General features: G+C 47.0%; 1 protein-coding gene across 1 annotated transcript in view; it reads right to left on the reverse strand.

The window, feature by feature from the left end:
• Positions 1-22,589, reverse strand: part of LOC139531498 (collagen alpha-1(XI) chain-like) — a 239,748-nt gene that overhangs the window by 156,109 nt on the left and 61,050 nt on the right. Inside the window, exons 5-7 of the mRNA XM_071327991.1 lie at positions 6,779-6,904; positions 3,605-3,715; positions 1,104-1,214 (exon numbers count right to left, since the gene is read on the reverse strand). Coding sequence (XP_071184092.1) covers positions 1,104-1,214; positions 3,605-3,715; positions 6,779-6,904 — 348 coding nt within the window. The remainder of the gene's footprint in view (positions 1-1,103; positions 1,215-3,604; positions 3,716-6,778; positions 6,905-22,589) is intronic.

Consider the following 22,589-nt stretch of genomic DNA (forward strand, 5'->3'; position numbering starts at 1 on the left):
AACGGGGTAACATAACCCAGAGGGGTCCAATTTACCCCCCCCCCCCGCTGTGTGGTTCCTACTGCAAAAACGCAACTAGCTAAATCTTGGACCCACACAGACTAAAGACAAATGCCTTTTCTAATCGAAAACAACCGTGAAATTATATTCCTAGATTATTTTTCTTTTCAGCTGTGACCCAGTAAATTTCAGAAAAAGTTATTATTGCGTATGACTATACCAGAACAACTTAAATTATATGTTATACCATTATAATACCATCATAATACAATTACCATCTAATTCCTCAATCTATAAATACCCTGTCTGTTATACCATTATAATACAATTACCATCTAATTACTCAATCTATAAATACCCTGTCTGTAATACCATTACAACACCATTATAACACCATTATAACACCATTATAATACCATTATAACACCATTATAACACCATTATAACACCATTACAACACCATTATAACACCATTATAATACCATTATAATATCATTATAACACCATTATAACACCATTATAACACCATTATAACACCATTATAACACCATTATACCACCATTGTAATACCATTATAACACCATTATAATACCATTACCATCTAACATATAAAACCTTACCGAGGTAGACAGATAACCATTCTATTATTTGTTTCAATGTACTAAAATGATCCAACAATATATCAGTACCGTCTACGTTGACTGTAAAGCACATGCATATTTATTTGATTCTTATAAAAATGCAACCTTAGTCAAAATTGAATTAAACAACAAAAAGCTACACATTATTTGCATGTCAATCCACTGAGACTAAATGTCCTTACATGACAGTGGATTGTATTAAGGTGGATTGAATGTAATGATGCATGACACATTGTTTCTGACGTTTAATCTTCTCTGACCAACAGTTCTGCCATTGTCAATAGAAAACCTCAAGTTCAAAACACAACAGTTGCTTTTGAATTGTTTTGTCTTTGTCATTTCATATCATATTCTTCCTTAGCTCAAAAGGTCTTCCTCGTCTCTTTCACTTTCCAAATACTTCACTTCCTTTCTTATAATAATAAGTAAATAAAATACAAAATATGAACATCTAAAAGTCACCTCGTTCGGTCCGCTGGTGGCAATGGGAGACTGAGTCTGAGTACCCTCTACAGCTCCGTAGTCAAGCTCACTGTCAGTATACTCAGTGTATTCTCCGTCTACATTGTTTAGCTGAAGTTGTGTCGCATCAGGAAGAAGGAAAGAAGGAGAAGAACAGAGAAGCGGGTTAATTAACACAGAAGGAGCAGTCTGTCCAGCTGGTTCCAACTCTACTGGGTATATATATATATATACCCAGTAGAGTTTTTAGAGGCCAGGAACATTAGGGGCTGCTGGCTTTTTAGAGACCAGGAACATTAGGGGCTGCTGGCTATTTAGAGGCCAGGAACATTAGGGTCTGCTGGCTTTTTAGAGGCCAGGAACATTAGGGGCTGCTGGCTTTTTAGAGGCCAGGAACATTAGGGGCTGCTGGCTTTTTACAGGCCAGGAACATTAGGGGCTTAGCCTTAGACTTAAGGGACTCTCTTCTTTGTCATGTAGACACTACGTTTCTCTCTCTGGAAAAAGGTTATAGTGATAGAAGAACAAGATAACACATAACAACACTGAGAAGGCCAAAAAGATCATCAAGGACAACAACCCCACGAGCCACTGCCTGTTCACCCCGCTATCATCCAGAAGGCGAGGTCAGTACAGGTGCATCAAAGACGGGACCGAGAGACTGAAAAACAGCTTCTATCTCAAGGCCATCAGACTGTTAGAGAGCCATTACTAACATCACAACAAATCTCTAGCCACTTTAATAACAAAAAATTGGATGTAATAAATGTATCACTAGCCACTTTAAACAATGCCACTTTATATAATGTTTACATACCCTACATTACTAATCTCATATGTATATACTGTACTCTAAACCATCTACTGCATCTTGCCTATGCCGTTCGGCCATCACTCATCCATATATATTTTATGTACATATTCTTATTCATTCCTTTACACGTGCGTGTACAAGGTAGTTGTAACGGCAGCCTTCCTCCTCTTCACGAGAAGAGAGGGTGTAACAGGGATCGGACCAACACGCAGCGTAGCCAGTGCTCAACATGTTTAATAAAACGATAAACAGTGAACACTTACAACGAATACAAAATAACAAATGTGGCAAACCGATACAGCCCTATCTGGTGCAGAGAAAACACAAAGACAGGAAACAACCACCCACAAACCCCAACACAAAACAAGCCACCTATATATGATTCCCAATCAGAGACAACACAAAACACCTGCCTCTGATTGAGAACCATATTAGGCCAAACATAGAAACAGACAAACTAGACACACAACATAGAATGCCCACCCAGCTCACGTCCTGACCAACACTAAAACAAGCAAAACACACAAGAACTATGGTCAGAACGTGACAGTAGTTGTTGTGAAATTGTTAGATTACTTGTTAGATATTGCTGCACTGTCGGAACTAGATGCACAAGCATTTAGCTACACTCGCATTCACATCTGCTAACCATGTGTATGTGACCATTAACATCTGCTAACCATGTGTATGTGACCATTAACATATGCTAACCATGTGTATGTGACCATTAACATCTGCTAACCATGTGTATGTGACCATTAACATTTGCTAACCATGTGTATGTAACCAATAACATCTGCTAACCATGTGTATGTAACCAATAACATCTGCTAACCATGTGTATGTGACCATTAACATCTGCTAACCATGTGTATGTGACCATTAACATTTGCTAACCATGTGTATGTGACCATTAACATCTGCTAACCATGTGTATGTGACCATTAACATCTGCTAACCATGTGTATGTGACCAATAACATCTGCTAACCACGTGTATGTGACCATTAACATTTGCTAACCATGTGTATGTGACCATTAACATCTGCTAACCATGTGTATGTGACCATTAACATTTGCTAACCATGTGTATGTAACCAATAACATCTGCTAACCATGTGTATGTAACCAATAACATCTGCTAACCATGTGTATGTGACCATTAACATTTGCTAACCATGTGTATGTGACCATTAACATCTGCTAACCATGTGTATGTGACCATTAACATCTGCTAACCAGGTGTATGTGACCATTAACATCTGCTAACCATGTGTATGTGACCATTAACATTTGCTAACCATGTGTATGTGACCATTAACATCTGCTAACCATGTGTATGTGACCATTAACATCTGCTAACCATGTGTATGTGACAAATAAACATGTATTTGATTTGATTTTATCAGAGGAATGGTGGGGTTGAAAGTAAACAGCAACACCAGAAATAGTTTTCAACCTGAGACACAAACCTGAACACAGGACAAACCATTCAAAGCTGGCATTCGCCACGCGTGAGAGCAGAGGGCGGGCCTTGTAGCTACAGTAAGGATACAAGTTTGATTGACACATCAAGACGTACAGTAAACGGTAGACCACAAAAAAATTGGGAAAGGGAGGGACGGCACAAAGGGTACAGTAAGACACCACAGGACAAAACAAGCATCTTTCTTCAGTGTTTTGTTTACCTGTGGGTCACTACCCGCCTCATACTCGTCTGTTGGAACAGTCTCTGTCTCTCCTTCTACTTCAGAGTAATCATAAAGCGGACTGTAATCTAAGTCATCAGTAGTAGTGTACTGCAGGGGGAGAGGGAGAAATGTTAGCGTTAGCATGTTAGCGTTAGCATTAACAGAGAACTCCTTTTCTCAGCAAAAAAAAAAAAAGTGATACAAACATAACATGTCCGTACTGTACATATTATGAATTAAAAAACTGTCTGAAAATTACACTCATTAGATTGCATTATCCAATAAAAAAAGATGAATAATATTGTAGAATGTAGTTAGAATGTCATATTGTATAAGTCATCAAAGTATTGTCTCCAGCGATATGCTGTGTAGTTTGACTGCCAACGGAACTGCACAGCTAACGCTAGTTAATAAAACGGTTGTGTAGCTGCACAGTACATGACAATACTTTCTTACTATTGGAATATCATTCATCAGTGATAGCTAGCTCTTAAAGGTAGACTCAGCGAAATGACGTTGCCACGAGCAGCAACGGAGATATTGAGAAGAGCGAGATGTAAGGTGCACTCTTCACACTGTCACAGCCTAATAGCCAGGGGACCAAAAACAGTTAAGAAGTTGAGCCTCATGCTTCAACGCTCTTCGTTGTCGCGGAAATTGACCCACTATGCTGTTTACTTTCTGCATCTATGTGATATCGCTAAGTCTACCTTTAAACAACACATCTACAAAGCAAAGTAATGGGTTAAACCTCAGTTGGCCGTTAATCTTTAAACGGATGGCTAACGCTCTAAACATGAAAATAAATACGAAGACCAACACTGATAGAGTCCATGTAGAGCTACAGTTTTATAAACAGGTGGGGGGTCTTTTAAAAACTAATACAAAGCTGAGCTGAAAATCAGGGAAAGCGTTGAGAAGTACAAGCTGCTCGAAGTAAAGCAGAGGGGTTGGTAGTGGAACTTGTTACTCATAGCAATGGTTTGATTTATATCCTACAGGACTTACATCTGAAGCAGACTAGATGAATGACTGACTTATTGAATGTGTACCTTCCTGCTGGATTTCCCTGTTGTTTATATGTGATTTATATGTGATTTATATGTGGTTTATATGTGGTTTATGTATGTGTATATGTGGTTTATATGTGATTTATATGTGGTTTATATGTGATTTATATGTGGTTTATATGTGGTTTATATGTGGTTTATATATGGTTGATGTGTGGTTTATATATGGTTTATATGTGGTTTATATGTGGTTTATATGTGGTTTATATGTGGTTTATGTATGTGTATATGTGGTTTATATGTGATTTATATGTGGTTTATATGTGGTTTATATGTGATTTATATGTGGTTTATATATGGTTTATATGTGGTTTATATGTGGTTTATATATGGTTTATATTTGGTTTATATATGTGGTTACACTGAGGAGGTGTATGTGTGACTGGCTGACTCTCATTAACACCACCCCAGTGAACTGAATAAAAACACTTTCTTTTGACTCAGAGGAAGGTGGCAGTACAACTCTATCCAGATGTTTAAGTGACTATTCAATGATGATCTATGCAATGTAAAATGTAGAGTAAACTGTGTACCCGAATGTATATTTCACATTATCTGATCAAACTCATTGTTAACTTTGTATACCAAAACAGTCAGAGAGTTTTAACTTGACTGTTTGATATGAGTTAAAAGCATTTCATCCTTCAGAGATGAATCAATGTTAGAGCCAGTCCAGCTGGTGAGCTGATAACGGGACCAAGGAGATGTTTTCCATGGGCAGAGAGAGAGAGAGAGAGAGAGAGAGAGAGAGAGAGAGAGAGAGAGAGAGAGAGAGAGAGAGAGAGAGAGAAAGAAGAGAGAGAGAGAGAGAGAGAGAGAGAGAGAGAGAGAGAGAGAGAGAGAGAGAGACAGATAGAGAGAGAGAGAGAGAGAGAGAGAGAGAGAGAGAGAGAGAGAGAGAGAGAGAGAGAGAGAGAGAGAGAGAGACAGACAGAGAGAGAGAGAGAGAGAGCGAGAGAGACAGACAAAGACAGGGACAGAGACAGAGAGAGAGAGAGAGAGACAAAAACAGAGAGAGAGCGTGAGAGAGCGAGAGAGAGAGAGAGAGCGAGAGAGAGAGAGAGAGGAGATTTCACTTGGTTTGGCAATGTAAGGAAAAGTTTCCCATGCCAATAAAGCCCCTTAAATTGAACTTTGAATTGAAAATGAATTGAGAAAGAGAAAGAGAGAGAGAGGATCCCATCCAGGCAACTCAGCAGATTTACATCCTGACATCCTGACAAATTAAAGAGTAAATACCTAAAGAGTGTTCTGAAGAGATCATTAGATGTCGTACTGAGTTATTGGATGACCAACAGGAGCAACGAGACTCCATTGACCATACTTCTTCTTCAACTAATGTTAAAGGTAGTAAAGGTAGAAATACCTCTAATGATGTTCTAAGACACACCTCCCTCTAATGATGTTCTAAGACACACCTCCCTCTAATGATGTTCTAAGACACACCTCCCTCTAATGATGTTCTAAGACACACCTCTCTCTAATGATGTTCTAAAACACACCTCCCTCTAATGATGTTCTAAGACACACCTCCCTCTAATGATGTTCTAAGACACACCTCCCTCTAATGATGTTCTAAGACACACCTCTCTCTAATGATGTTCTAAGACACACCTCTCTCTAATGATGTTCTAAGACACACCTCCCTCTAATGATGTTATAAGACACACCTCTCTCTAATGATGTTCTAAAACACACCTCCCTCTAATGATGTTCTAAGACACACCTCCCTCTAATGATGTTCTAAGACACACCTCCCTCAAATGATGTTCTAAGACACACCTCCCTCTAATGATGTTCTAAGACACACCTCCCTCTAATGATGTTCTAAGACACACCTCCCTCTAATGATGTTCTAAGACACACCTCCCTCTAATGATGTTCTAAGACACACCTCCCTCTAATGATGTTCTAAGAGAGATGACTGAGTTCATATGTCCTGTGTGTCTGGGATTTATGATTTGGTACATATTTTCCCATAACGACTAACCCTCAAGAGCTGGCACTGCCAGAATGTGTCTTGGTCCACTCACTTACACTGGGGGGGCAGTGGGTCCCCCTAACCAGAGCCCTGTGGCCCTCTGGCCCTCGGAATACTGACCTGGTCTTCAGGCTGCTGGGCCTGTAAGGAGTGGCCGTGGGGAGTTTCACAGTCGGGGCTGTAGTGTTCACAGTAGTCATAAGCTGCATTAGGATCGGCCACAATCAGCAGCTGCTGGATGTCACCCTGCGGAAAGGAAAGAAGGAAATAAAGAAGGATTAGTTGTGGGAAAATCACGTTTATCTCTAACCCTTCCTATAGGTAAGAGTTAGCAGATAGACACAGTATGATATTGTATGTACCGTAGTTCAAATCTAACATGAACATTAAAAAGTGTTAAAAATGTTTAACTTTACTCACAAATTTGATGAATATTGATCTCTGTAGTAAAGCAAAGAGCTAACTATCGTCAGATCATAATCACAGGAAATGAGGTCATAGCAAGAAGAAGATAGCACATCAAGAAGACAGAACATCAAACCCATACATCAGATAACATGTGATCCCATCAGCCTCTAAAAGAGGTACAGTGTTTTAGTGCAGTCTCAGAGTTCTCAGGCTGGCATTGGTAGTAAGGGAAAGGGAATGTGATTCTAGCCTACTCATTAAACAGCTTGACACATCACCACAGGACACTCATCCGCAGGACATTCATCCACAGGACATTTACCCACAGGACACACATCCACAGGACATTCACCCACAGGACATTCACCCACAGGACATTCACCCACAGGACATTCACCCACAGGACATTCACCCACAGGACATTCATCCACAGGACATTCACCCACAGGACATTCACCCACAGGACATTCACCCACAGGACATTCACCCACAGGACATTCACCCACAGGACATTCACCCACAGGACATTCACCCACAGGACATTCATCCACAGGACATTCACCCACAGGACATTCACCCACAGGACATTCACCCACAGGACATTCATCCACAGGACACTCATCCACAGGACATTCACCCACAGGACATTCATCCACAGGATATTCACCCACAGTACACACATCCACAGGACCCAGAGAAAAATCAAGTTTAGACACTGGCTGGGTAGGTACATTTTTATTCTTAGCATTGGGTTTACCAAGCCAGGCAGCGAAATCAAACAAACATGTACCATCAGGAAGACAAACAGAAGAAACACCTGGAATCCGTGTGTGCTGTCTGAGCAGCGGGAAGAGCAAAGGCAGACAGACAGACAACCAGGAATGGATGTGCAGTATTGACAATCTACAGAAGAACATGCTGGAGGACAATCATCATATCAAACTGTGATTCAATAAATGTCGGCAGAGATTGCGAGGCACTGTACTGTTGTGACAGGAAATAAGAACAAAAGGCAATGCAGATCTCATTAAACCTGCTCCTGAACACCAATTAAACCTGCTCCTGAACACCAATTAAACCTGCTCCTGAACACCAATTAAACCTGCTCCTGAACACCAATTAAACCTGCTCCTGAACACCAATTAAACCTGCTCCTGAACACCAATTAAGCCTGCTCCTGAACACCAATTAAACCTGCTCCTGAACACCAATTAAGCCTGCTCCTGAACACCAATTAAGCCTGCTCCTGAACACCAATTAAACCTGCTCCTGAACACCAATTAAACCTGCTTCCTGAACACCAATTAAACATGCTCCTGAACACCAATTAAGCCTGCTCCTGAACACCAATTAAACCAGATCCTGAACACCAATTACACCGGCTCCTGAACACCAATTAAGCCTGCTCCTGAACACCAATTAAGTCTGCTCCTGAACACCAATTAAACCTGCTTCCTGAACACCAATTAAACATGCTCCTGAACACCAATTAAGCCTGCTCCTGAACACCAATTAAACCTGCTTCCTGAACACCAATTAAACCTGCTTCCTGAACACCAACTAAACATGCTCCTGAACATTAATTAAACTGCTCCTAAATGGGGGATGAAATCCAACTTTTATTGGTCGAGATAATGACTTCTGAAACAGTTAGGGTTTTTGGGTTGAGGTGGGAGGAGGTAGTATACTCCAAGATACTTTGAGGGTGCTCAATGTGAGTGAAATCAGGTGCACCTTTTTATTTTTTACCCCCTTTTCCCTCCCCAATTTCGTGGTATCCAATTGATAGTTACAGTCTTGTCCAATCGCTGCAACTTCCCGTACGGAGTCGGGAGAGGCGAAGGTCGAGAGCCATGCGTCCTCCGAAACACGACCCTGCCAAGCGCTGTACTGCTTCTTGACGCACTGCTCGCTTAAACCGGAAGCCAGCCGCACCAATGTGTCAGAGGAAACAACTCACACCTGGCGAGCGTGTCAGGGTGCATGCGCCCGGCCCGCCACAGGAGTTGCTAGAGCATGAAGGGACAAGGACATCCCGGATGGCCAAACCCTCCCCTAACCCGACGATGCTGGGCCATTTGTGCGCCGCCTCATGGGTCTCCCTATAGCCACAGGCCCCAGGGTGGAGAGTTAACTATAGCCACAGGCCCCAGGGTGGAGAGTTAACTATAGCCACAGGCCCCAGGGTGGAGAGTTAACTATAGCCACAGGCCCCAGGGTGGAGAGTTAACTATAGCCACAGGCCCCAGGGTGGAGAGTTAACTATAGCCACAGGCCCCAGGGTGGAGAGTTAACTAAAGCCACAGGCCCCAGGGTGGAGAGTTAACTATAGCCACAGGCCCCAGGGTGGAGAGTTAACCATAGCCACAAGGCCCCAGGGTGGAGAGTTAACTATAGCCACAAGGCCACCAGTATAACCAGGGTGGAGAGTTAACTATAACCACAAGGCCACCAGTACAACCAGGGTGGAGAGTTACCTATAGCCACAAGGCCACCAGTACAACCAGGGTGGAGAGTTAACTATAACCACAAGGCCACCAGTATAACCAGGGTGGAGAGTTAACTATCCACAAGGCCATCAGTATAACCAGGGTGGAGAGTTAACTATAGGCACAAGGCCACCAGTACAACCAGGGTGGAGAGTTAACTATAGCCACAGGCCCCAGGGTGGAGAGTTAACTTTAACCACAAGGTCACCAGTATAACCAGGGTGGAGAGTTAACTATAGCCACAAGGCCATCAGTATAACCAGGGTGGAGAGTTAACTATAACCACAAGGCCATCAGTATAACCAGGGTGGAGAGTTAACTATAACCACAGGCCCCAGGGTGGAGAGTTAACTATAACCACAAGGCCACCAGTATAACCAGGGTGGAGAATTAACTATAGCCACAAGGCCACCAGTATAACCAGGGTGGAGAGTTAACTATAACCACAAGGCCATCAGCATAACCAGGGTGGAGAGTTAACTATAACCACAAGGCCACCAGTATAACCAGGGTGGAGAGTTAACTATAACCACAAGGCCACCAGTAAAACCAGGGTGAAGAGTTAACTATAACCACAAGGCCACCAGTAAAACCAGGGTGAAGAGTTAACTATAACCACAAGGCCACCAGTATAACCAGGGTGGATAGTTAACTATAACCACAAGGCCACCAGTAAAACCAGGGTGAAGAGTTAACTATAACCACAAGGCCACCAGTAAAACCAGGGTGAAGAGTTAACTATAACCACAAGGCTACCAGTATAACCAGGGGGGAGAGTTAACTATAACCACAAGGCCACCAGTAAAACCAGGGTGGAGAGTTAACTATAACCACAAGGCCACCAGTAAAACCAGGGTGAAGAGTTAACTATAACCACAAGGCTACCAGTATAACCAGGGGGGAGAGTTAACTATAACCACAAGGCCACCAGTAAAACCAGGGTGAAGAGTTAACTATAACCACAAGGCCACCAGTAAAACCAGGGTGAAGAGTTAACTATAACCACAAGGCTACCAGTATAACCAGGGGGGAGAGTTAACTATAGCCACAAGGCCACCAGTACAACCAGGGTGGAGAGTTAACTATAGCCACAGGCCCCAGGGTGGAGAGTTAACTATAACCACAAGGCCACCAGTACAACCAGGGTGGAGAGTTAACTATAGCCACAGGCCCCAGGGTGGAGAGTTAACTATAACCACAAGGCCACCAGTATAACCAGGGTGGAGAGTTAACTATAGCCACAGGCCCCATGGTGGAGAGTTAACTATAACCACAAGACCACCAGTACAACCAGGGTGGAGAGTTAACTATAGCCACAGGCCCCAGGGTGGAGAGTTAACTATAACCACAAGGCCACCAGTATAACCAGGGTGGAGAGTTAACTATAGCCACAGGCCCCAGGGTGGAGAGTTAACTATAACTACAAGGCCACCAGTAAAACCAGGGTGAAGAGTTAACTATAACCACAAGGCTACCAGTATAACCAGGGGGGAGAGTTAACTATAGCCACAGGCCCCAGGGTGGAGAGTTAACTATAGCCACAAGGCCACCAGTATAACCAGGGTGGAGAGTTAACTATAGCCACAGGCCCCAGGGTGGAGAGTTAACTCTAGCCACAAGGCCACCAGTATAACCAGGGTGGAGAGTTAACTATAGCCACAGGCCCCAGGGTGGAGAGTTAACTATAGCCACAAGGCCACCAGTATAACCAGGGTGGAGAGTTAACTATAGCCACAGGCCCCAGGGTGGAGAGTTAACTTTAACCACAAGGCCACCCGTATTTATTTTTTTATTTATTTTACCGTTATTTTACCAGGTAAGTTGACTGAGAACACGTTCTCATTTGCAGCAACGACCTGGGGAATAGTTACAGGGGAGAGGAGGGGGATGAATGAGCCAATTATAAACTGGGGATTATTAGGTGACCATGATGGTTTGAGGGCCAGATTGGGAATTTAGCCAGGACACCGGGGTTAACACCCCTACTCTTACGATAAGTGCCATGGGATCTTTAATGACCTCAGAGAGTCAGGACACCCGTTTAACGTCCCATCCGAAAGACAGCACCCTACACAGGGCAGTGTCCCCAATCACTGCCCTGGGGCATTGGGATATTTTTCAGACCAGAGGAAAGAGTGCCTCCTACTGGCCCTCCAACACCACTTCCAGCAGCATCTGGTCTCCCATCCAGGGACTGACCAGGACCGACCCTGCTTAGCTTCAGAAGCAAGCCAACTGTGGTATGCAGGGTGGTATGCTGCTGGCTAAACCAGGGTGGAGAGTTAACTATAGCCACAGGCCCCAGGGTGGAGGGTTAACTATAGCCACAGGCCCCAGGGTGGAGAGTTAACTATAGCCACAGGCCCCAGGGTGGAGAGTTAACTATAGCCACAGGCCACAGGGTGGAGAGTTAACTAAAGCCACAGGCCCCAGGGTGGAGAGTTAACTATAGCCACAGGCCCAGGGTGGAGAGTTAACCATAGCCACAAGGCCCCAGGGTGGAGAGTTAACTATAGCCACAAGGCCATCAGTATAACCAGGGTGGAGAGTTAACTATAACCACAAGGCCATCAGTATAACCAGGGTGGAGAGTTAACTATAACCACAGGCCCCAGGGTGGAGAGTTAACTATAACCACAAGGCCACCAGTATAACCAGGGTGGAGAATTAACTATAGCCACAAGGCCACCAGTATAACCAGGGTGGAGAGTTAACTATAACCACAAGGCCATCAGCATAACCAGGGTGGAGAGTTAACTATAACCACAAGGCCACCAGTATAACCAGGGTGGAGAGTTAACTATAACCACAAGGCCACCAGTAAAACCAGGGTGAAGAGTTAACTATAACCACAAGGCCACCAGTAAAACCAGGGTGAAGAGTTAACTATAACCACAAGGCCACCAGTATAACCAGGGTGGATAGTTAACTATAACCACAAGGCCACCAGTAAAACCAGGGTGAAGAGTTAACTATAACCACAAGGCCACCAGTAAAACCAGGGTGAAGAGTTAACTATAACCACAAGGCTACCAGTATAACCAGGGGGGAGAGTTAACTATAACCACAAGGCCACCAGTAAAACCAGGGTGGAGAGTTAACTATAACCACAAGGCCACCAGTAAAACCAGGGTGAAGAGTTAACTATAACCACAAGGCTACCAGTATAACCAGGGGGGAGAGTTAACTATAACCACAAGGCCACCAGTAAAACCAGGGTGAAGAGTTAACTATAACCACAAGGCCACCAGTAAAACCAGGGTGAAGAGTTAACTATAACCACAAGGCTACCAGTATAACCAGGGGGGAGAGTTAACTATAGCCACAAGGCCACCAGTACAACCAGGGTGGAGAGTTAACTATAGCCACAGGCCCCAGGGTGGAGAGTTAACTATAACCACAAGGCCACCAGTACAACCAGGGTGGAGAGTTAACTATAGCCACAGGCCCCAGGGTGGAGAGTTAACTATAACCACAAGGCCACCAGTATAACCAGGGTGGAGAGTTAACTATAGCCACAGGCCCCATGGTGGAGAGTTAACTATAACCACAAGACCACCAGTACAACCAGGGTGGAGAGTTAACTATAGCCACAGGCCCCAGGGTGGAGAGTTAACTATAACCACAAGGCCACCAGTATAACCAGGGTGGAGAGTTAACTATAGCCACAGGCCCCAGGGTGGAGAGTTAACTATAACTACAAGGCCACCAGTAAAACCAGGGTGAAGAGTTAACTATAACCACAAGGCTACCAGTATAACCAGGGGGGAGAGTTAACTATAGCCACAGGCCCCAGGGTGGAGAGTTAACTATAGCCACAAGGCCACCAGTATAACCAGGGTGGAGAGTTAACTATAGCCACAGGCCCCAGGGTGGAGAGTTAACTATAGCCACAAGGCCACCAGTATAACCAGGGTGGAGAGTTAACTATAGCCACAGGCCCCAGGGTGGAGAGTTAACTATAGCCACAAGGCCACCAGTATAACCAGGGTGGAGAGTTAACTATAGCCACAGGCCCCAGGGTGGAGAGTTAACTATAACCACAAGGCCACCCGTATAACCAGGGTGGAGAGTTAACTATAGCCACAGGCCCCAGGGTGGAGAGTTAACTTTAACCACAAGGCCACCCGTATTTATTTTTTTATTTATTTTACCGTTATTTTACCAGGTAAGTTGACTGAGAACACGTTCTCATTTGCAGCAACGACCTGGGGAATAGTTACAGGGGAGAGGAGGGGGATGAATGAGCCAATTATAAACTGGGGATTATTAGGTGACCATGATGGTTTGAGGGCCAGATTGGGAATTTAGCCAGGACACCGGGGTTAACACCCCTACTCTTACGATAAGTGCCATGGGATCTTTAATGACCTCAGAGAGTCAGGACACCCGTTTAACGTCCCATCCGAAAGACAGCACCCTACACAGGGCAGTGTCCCCAATCACTGCCCTGGGGCATTGGGATATTTTTCAGACCAGAGGAAAGAGTGCCTCCTACTGGCCCTCCAACACCACTTCCAGCAGCATCTGGTCTCCCATCCAGGGACTGACCAGGACCGACCCTGCTTAGCTTCAGAAGCAAGCCAACTGTGGTATGCAGGGTGGTATGCTGCTGGCTAAACCAGGGTGGAGAGTTAACTATAGCCACAGGCCCCAGGGTGGAGAGTTAACTATAGCCACAGGCCCCAGGGTGGAGAGTTAACTATAGCCACAGGCCCCAGGGTGGAGGGTTAACTATAGCCACAGGCCCCAGGGTGGAGAGTTAACTATAGCCACAGGCCCCAGGGTGGAGAGTTAACTATAGCCACAGGCCACAGGGTGGAGAGTTAACTAAAGCCACAGGCCCCAGGGTGGAGAGTTAACTATAGCCACAGGCCCAGGGTGGAGAGTTAACCATAGCCACAAGGCCCCAGGGTGGAGAGTTAACTATAGCCACAAGGCCATCAGTATAACCAGGGTGGAGAGTTAACTATAACCACAAGGCCATCAGTATAACCAGGGTGGAGAGTTAACTATAACCACAGGCCCCAGGGTGGAGAGTTAACTATAACCACAAGGCCACCAGTATAACCAGGGTGGAGAATTAACTATAGCCACAAGGCCACCAGTATAACCAGGGTGGAGAGTTAACTATAACCACAAGGCCATCAGCATAACCAGGGTGGAGAGTTAACTATAACCACAAGGCCACCAGTATAACCAGGGTGGAGAGTTAACTATAACCACAAGGCCACCAGTAAAACCAGGGTGAAGAGTTAACTATAACCACAAGGCCACCAGTAAAACCAGGGTGAAGAGTTAACTATAACCACAAGGCCACCAGTATAACCAGGGTGGAGAGTTAACTATAACCACAAGGCCACCAGTAAAACCAGGGTGAAGAGTTAACTATAACCACAAGGCCACCAGTAAAACCAGGGTGAAGAGTTAACTATAACCACAAGGCCACCAGTATAACCAGGGTGGATAGTTAACTATAACCACAACGCCACCAGTAAAACCAGGGTGAAGAGTTAACTATAACCACAAGGCCACCAGTAAAACCAGGGTGAAGAGTTAACTATAACCACAAGGCTACCAGTATAACCAGGGGGGAGAGTTAACTATAACCACAAGGCCACCAGTACAACCAGGGTGGAGAGTTAACTATAACCACAAGGCCACCAGTAAAACCAGGGTGAAGAGTTAACTATAACCACAAGGCTACCTGTATAACCAGGGGGGAGAGTTAACTATAACCACAAGGCCACCAGTAAAACCAGGGTGAAGAGTTAACTATAACCACAAGGCCACCAGTAAAACCAGGGTGAAGAGTTAACTATAACCACAAGGCTACCAGTATAACCAGGGGGGAGAGTTAACTATAGCCACAAGGCCACCAGTACAACCAGGGTGGAGAGTTAACTATAGCCACAGGCCCCAGGGTGGAGAGTTAACTATAACCACAAGACCACCAGTACAACCAGGGTGGAGAGTTAACTATAGCCACAGGCCCCAGGGTGGAGAGTTAACTATAACCACAAGGCCACCAGTATAACCAGGGTGGAGAGTTAACTATAGCCACAGGCCCCAGGGTGGAGAGTTAACTATAACCACAAGGCCACCAGTAAAACCAGGGTGGAGAGTTAACTATAGCCACAGGCCCCAGGGTGGAGAGTTAACTATAACCACAAGGCCACCCGTATAACCAGGGTGGAGAGTTAACTATAGCCACAGGCCCCAGGGTGGAGAGTTAACTATAGCCACAAGGCCACCCGTATAACCAGGGTGGAGAGTTAACTATAGCCACAGGCCCCAGGGTGGAGAGTTAACTATAGCCACAGGCCCCAGGGTGGAGAGTTAACTATAGCCACAGGCCCCAGGGTGGAGAGTTAACTATAGCCACAGGCCCCAGGGTGGAGAGTTAACTATAGCCACAGGCCCCAGGGTGGAGAGTTAACTATAGCCACAGGCCCCAGGGTGGAGAGTTAACTAAAGCCACAGGCCCCAGGGTGGAGAGTTAACTATAGCCACAGGCCCCAGGGTGGAGAGTTAACCATAGCCACAAGGCCCCAGGGTGGAGAGGTAACTATAGCCACAAGGCCACCAGTATAACCAGGGTGGAGAGTTAACTATAACCACAAGGCCACCAGTACAACCAGGGTGGAGAGTTACCTATAGCCACAAGGCCACCAGTATAACCAGGGTGGAGAGTTAACTATAACCACAAGGCCACCAGTATAACCAGGGTGGAGAGTTAACTATCCACAAGGCCATCAGTATAACCAGGGTGGAGAGTTAACTATAGGCACAAGGCCACCAGTACAACCATGGTGGAGAGTTAACTATAGCCACAGGCCCCAGGGTGGAGAGTTAACTTTAACCACAAGGTCACCAGTATAACCAGGGTGGAGAGTTAACTATAGCCACAAGGCCATCAGTATAACCAGGGTGGAGAGTTAACTATAACCACAAGGCCATCAGTATAACCAGGGTGGAGAGTTAACTATAACCACAGGACCCAGGGTGGAGAGTTAACTATAACCACAAGGCCACCAGTATAACCAGGGTGGAGAATTAACTATAGCCACAAGGCCACCAGTATAACCAGGGTGGAGAGTTAACTATAACCACAAGGCCATCAGCATAACCAGGGTGGAGAGTTAACTATAACCACAAGGCCACCAGTATAACCAGGGTGGAGAGTTAACTATAACCACAAGGCCACCAGTAAAACCAGGGTGAAGAGTTAACTATAACCACAAGGCCACCAGTAAAACCAGGGTGAAGAGTTAACTATAACCACAAGGCCACCAGTATAACCAGGGTGGATAGTTAACTATAACCACAAGGCCACCAGTAAAACCAGGGTGAAGAGTTAACTATAACCACAAGGCCACCAGTAAAACCAGGGTGAAGAGTTAACTATAACCACAAGGCTACCAGTATAACCAGGGGGGAGAGTTAACTATAACCACAAGGCCACCAGTACAACCAGGGTGGAGAGTTAAGTATAACCACAAGGCCACCAGTAAAACCAGGGTGAAGAGTTAACTATAACCACAAGGCTACCAGTATAACCAGGGGGGAGAGTTAACTATAACCACAAGGCCACCAGTAAAACCAGGGTGAAGAGTTAACTATAACCACAAGGCCACCAGTAAAACCAGGGTGAAGAGTTAACTATAACCACAAGGCTACCAGTATAACCAGGGGGGAGAGTTAACTATAACCACAAGGCCACCAGTACAACCAGGGTGGAGAGTTAACTATAGCCACAGGCCCCAGGGTGGAGAGTTAACTATAACCACAAGGCCACCAGTACAACCAGGGTGGAGAGTTAACTATAGCCACAGGCCCCAGGGTGGAGAGTTAACTATAACCACAAGGCCACCAGTATAACCAGGGTGGAGAGTTAACTATAGCCACAGGCCCCAGGGTGGAGAGTTAACTATAACCACAAGACCACCAGTACAACCAGGGTGGAGAGTTAACTATAGCCACAGGCCCCAGGGTGGAGAGTTAACTATAACCACAAGGCCACCAGTATAACCAGGGTGGAGAGTTAACTATAGCCACAGGCCCCAGGGTGGAGAGTTAACTATAACCACAAGGCCACCAGTAAAACCAGGGTGAAGAGTTAACTATAACCACAAGGCTACCAGTATAACCAGGGGGGAGAGTTAACTATAGCCACAAGGCCACCAGTACAACCAGGGTGGAGAGTTAACTATAGCCACAGGCCCCAGGGTGGAGAGTTAACTATAACCACAAGGCCACCAGTACAACCAGGGTGGAGAGTTAACTATAGCCACAGGCCCCAGGGTGGAGAGTTAACTATAACCACAAGGCCACCAGTATAACCAGGGTGGAGAGTTAACTATAGCCACAGGCCCCAGGGTGGAGAGTTAACTATAACCACAAGACCACCAGTACAACCAGGGTGGAGAGTTAACTATAGCCACAGGCCCCAGGGTGGAGAGTTAACTATAACCACAAGGCCACCAGTATAACCAGGGTGGAGAGTTAACTATAGCCACAGGCCCCAGGGTGGAGAGTTAACTATAACCACAAGGCCACCAGTAAAACCAGGGTGAAGAGTTAACTATAACCACAAGGCTACCAGTATAACCAGGGGGGAGAGTTAACTATAGCCACAGGCCCCAGGGTGGAGAGTTAACTATAGCCACAAGGCCACCAGTATAACCAGGGTGGAGAGTTAACTATAGCCACAGGCCCCAGGGTGGAGAGTTAACTATAGCCACAAGGCCACCAGTATAACCAGGGTGGAGAGTTAACTATAGCCACAGGCCCCAGGGTGGAGAGTTAACTATAGCCACAAGGCCACCAGTATAACCAGGGTGGAGAGTTAACTATAGCCACAGGCCCCAGGGTGGAGAGTTAACTATAGCCACAAGGCCACCAGTATAACCAGGGTGGAGAGTTAACTATAGCCACAGGCCCCAGGGTGGAGAGTTAACTATAGCCACAAGGCCACCAGTAAAACCAGGGTGGAGAGTTAACTATAGCCACAGGCCCCAGGGTGGAGAGTTAACTATAACCACAAGGCCACCCGTATAACCAGGGTGGAGAGTTAACTATAGCCACAGGCCCCAGGGTGGAGAGTTAACTATAGCCACAAGGCCACCCGTATAACCAGGGTGGAGAGTTAACTATAGCCACAGGCCCCAGGGTGGAGAGTTAACTATAGCCACAAGGCCACCAGTACAACCAGGGTGGAGAGTTAACTATAGCCACAGGCCCCAGGGTGGAGAGTTAACTATAACCACAAGGCCACCAGTATAACCAGGGTGGAGAGTTAACTATAGCCACAGGCCCCAGGGTGGAGAGTTAACTATAACCACAAGGCCACCAGTATAACCAGGGTGGAGAGTTAACTATAGCCACAGGCCCCAGGGTGGAGAGTTAACTATAACCACAAGGCCACCAGTAAAACCAGGGTGAAGAGTTAACTATAACCACAAGGCTACCAGTATAACCAGGGGGGAGAGTTAACTATAGCCACAGGCCCCAGGGTGGAGAGTTAACTATAACCACAAGGCCACCAGTATAACCAGGGTGGAGAGTTAACTATAGCCACAGGCCCCAGGGTGGAGATTTAACTATAGCCACAAGGCCACCAGTATAACCAGGGTGGAGAGTTAACTATAGCCACAGGCCCCAGGGTGGAGAGTTAACTATAGCCACAAGGCCACCAGTATAACCAGGGTGGAGAGTTAACTATAGCCACAGGCCCCAGGGTGGAGAGTTAACTATAGCCACAAGGCCACCAGTATAACCAGGGTGGAGAGTTAACTATAGCCACAGGCCCCAGGGTGGAGAGTTAACTATAGCCACAAGGCCACCAGTAAAACCAGGGTGGAGAGTTAACTATAGCCACAGGCCCCAGGGTGGAGAGTTAACTATAACCACAAGGCCACCCGTATAACCAGGGTGGAGAGTTAACTATAGCCACAGGCCCCAGGGTGGAGAGTTAACTATAGCCACAAGGCCACCCGTATAACCAGGGAGGAGAGTTAACTATAGCCACAGGCCCCAGGGTGGAGAGTTAACTATAGCCACAAGGCCACCCGTATAACCAGGGTGGAGAGTTAACTATAGCCACAGGCCCCAGGGTGGAGAGTTAACTATAGCCACAAGGCCACCCGTATAACCAGGGTGGAGAGTTAACTATAGCCACAGGCCCCAGGGTGGAGAGTTAACTATAGCCACAAGGCCATCCGTATAAGGCTGCTGCACGCCTTGGGAATACAGGGCCCACAGGGCTCTGGTCAAAAGTAGTGGACTAAATAGGGAATAGGGTGCCATTTGGGATACAATCCATGTGGTTATAACTCTACCCTCCCTTTAAATGTCACGACAGGAAAGGTTGGGAACGTTTGGAAGGTTGGGAACGTTGGGAAGGTTGGGAACATTGGGAAGGTTGGGAATGTTGGAAGGTTGGGACCGTTGGGAAACCATGGTAAAACACCAGATCTCTGAGTCCTTGACAGGTAGTGTATAAACATCCATACGCTAAGCCTTCAAACTCTCTCTCTGTCTCTCTGTGCCAACCCATCAACAGGGCATTGTAAGACTGCAGTTCCAAAATAACATAACATCCCAAATAATTCTCACTGTAGACCAGGTTGTAATTTAATCAAAGTCCTTTCTTTATCTCGTACATAAATCCAAAACCTAAACAAAATATCTAAGGGACCACCTACTGCCTAAACCAATGTAAATACCACCCCAGAGCAAAAAACAATATTATTATAAGCCATGTTTAAGTTGATTACCTGTGATCACATGTCACCTAATTCACACAATCAGTAGACCATGAAAGCCAGGATTGGCCTGCCAACTGGGCATCAGCATTGAAGCTGGATGCCAGGGAGTCTGGAGGGGTGAGGGAGGGGTGGAGGGATGGAGTGGTGGGGGGTTGGGAGGGTGGTGGAGAGATGGAGGGGCGAGGGATGGGGGGGTGAGGGGGGTGGATGGATGGGGGGTGGGGGGTTGCGAGGGTGGTGGAGAGATGGAGGGGCGAGGGATGGGGGGGTGAGGGGGGTGGATGGATGGGGGGGTGGTGGAGAGATGGAGAGGCGAGGGATGGGGGGGGTGAGGGGGGTGGATGGATGGGGGGGGGTGGGGGGGAGTGGAGAGATGGAGGGGCGAGGGATGGGGGGGTGGGGGGGGGGAGGAGAGAACCCAGGAGAGATCAAGCTGAGATCAAGCTGGGGTCTAAATTAAGTTGACACGCATTACCTCATTTGTCACCCATACACAAACAGAGTGGTTTGAACCCTGCCTAGAGTCAGCTTTAATTAGGACATGCCTGAGTGAAGGCCGTCTGTACACAAACATGGACCAGAGACAGTGACCCCAAGTCCTGTCCCAGACTGGGGACAGACAGACAGACACAGGGCCAGAGACAGTGACACCAAGTCCAGGCCCAGACTGGGGACAGACAGACAGACAGATACAGGGCCACAGACAGACACCAAGTGCTGGCCCAGACTGGGGACAGACAGTCAGATACAGGGCCACAGACAGAGACACCAAGTCCAGGCCCAGACTGGGGACAGACAGTCAGATACAGGGCCAGAGACAGTGACACCAAGACCAGGCCCAGACTAGGGACAGACAGACAGATACAGGGCCACAGACAGAGACACCAGGTCCAGGCCCAGACTGGGGACCGACAGACAGATACAGGGCCAGAGACAGTGACACCAAGTCCAGGCCCAGACTGGGGACAGACAGTCAGATACAGGGCCACAGACAGACACCAAGTCCAGGCCCAGACTGGGGACCGACAGTCAGATACAGGGCCACAGACAGAGACATCAAGTCCAGGCCCAGACAGGGGACAGACAGACAGATAGAGGGCCACAGACAGAGACACCAAGTCCAGGCCCAGACTGGGGACAGACAGACAGATACAGGGCCACAGACAGAGACACCAAGTCCAGGCCCAGACAAGGGACAGACAGACAGATACAGGGCCACAGACAGATACACCAAGTCCAGGCGCAGACAGGGGACAGACAAACAGATACAGGGCCACAGACAGTGACACCAAGTCCAGGCCCAGACTGGGGACAGACAGACAGATACAGGGCCACAGACAGAGACACCAAGTCCAGGCCCAGACTGGGGACAGACAGACAGATACAGGGCCACAGACAGAGACACCAAGTCCAGGCCCAGACTGGGGACCGACAGACAGATACACGGCCACAGACAGAGACACCAAGTCCAGGCCCAGACTGGGGACCGACAGACAGATACAGGGCCAGAGACAGAGACACCAAGTCCAGGCCCAGACTGGGGACAGACAGACAGATACAGGGCCAGAGACAGTGACACCAAGTCCAGGCCCAGACTGGGGACAGACAGTCAGACACAGGGCCACAGACAGACACCAAGTCCAGGCCCAGACTGGGGACTGACAGTCAGACACAGGGCCACAGACAGACACCAAGTCCAGGCCCAGACTGGGGACCGACAGTCAGACACAGGGCCACAGACAGACACCAAGTCCAGGCCCAGACTGGGGACAGACAGACAGATACAGGGCCACAGACAGACACCAAGTCCAGGCCCAGACTGGGGACCGACAGTCAGATACAGGGCCACAGACAGAGACACCAAGTCCAGGCCCAGACTGGGGACAGACAGACAGATACAGGGCCACAGACAGACACCAAGTCCAGGCCCAGACAGGGGACCAACAGTCAGATACAGGGCCACAGACAGAGACACCAAGTCCAGGCCCAGACTGGGGTCAGACAGACAGATACAGGGCCAGAGACAGACACCAAGTCCAGGCCCAGACAGGGGACCGACAGTCAGATACAGGGCCACAGACAGAGACACCAAGTCCAGGCCCAGACAGAGGACAGACAGACAGATACAGGGCCAGAGACAGACACCAAGTCCAGGCCCAGACAGGGGACAGACAGACAGATACAGGGCCAGAGACAGACACCAAGTCCAGGCCCAGACAGGGGACAGACAGACAGATACAGGGTCAGAGACAGACACCAAGTCCA

This window comes from Salvelinus alpinus, chromosome 10 (genome assembly GCF_045679555.1).
Source record: "Salvelinus alpinus chromosome 10, SLU_Salpinus.1, whole genome shotgun sequence".
NCBI lineage: Eukaryota > Metazoa > Chordata > Actinopteri > Salmoniformes > Salmonidae > Salvelinus > Salvelinus alpinus.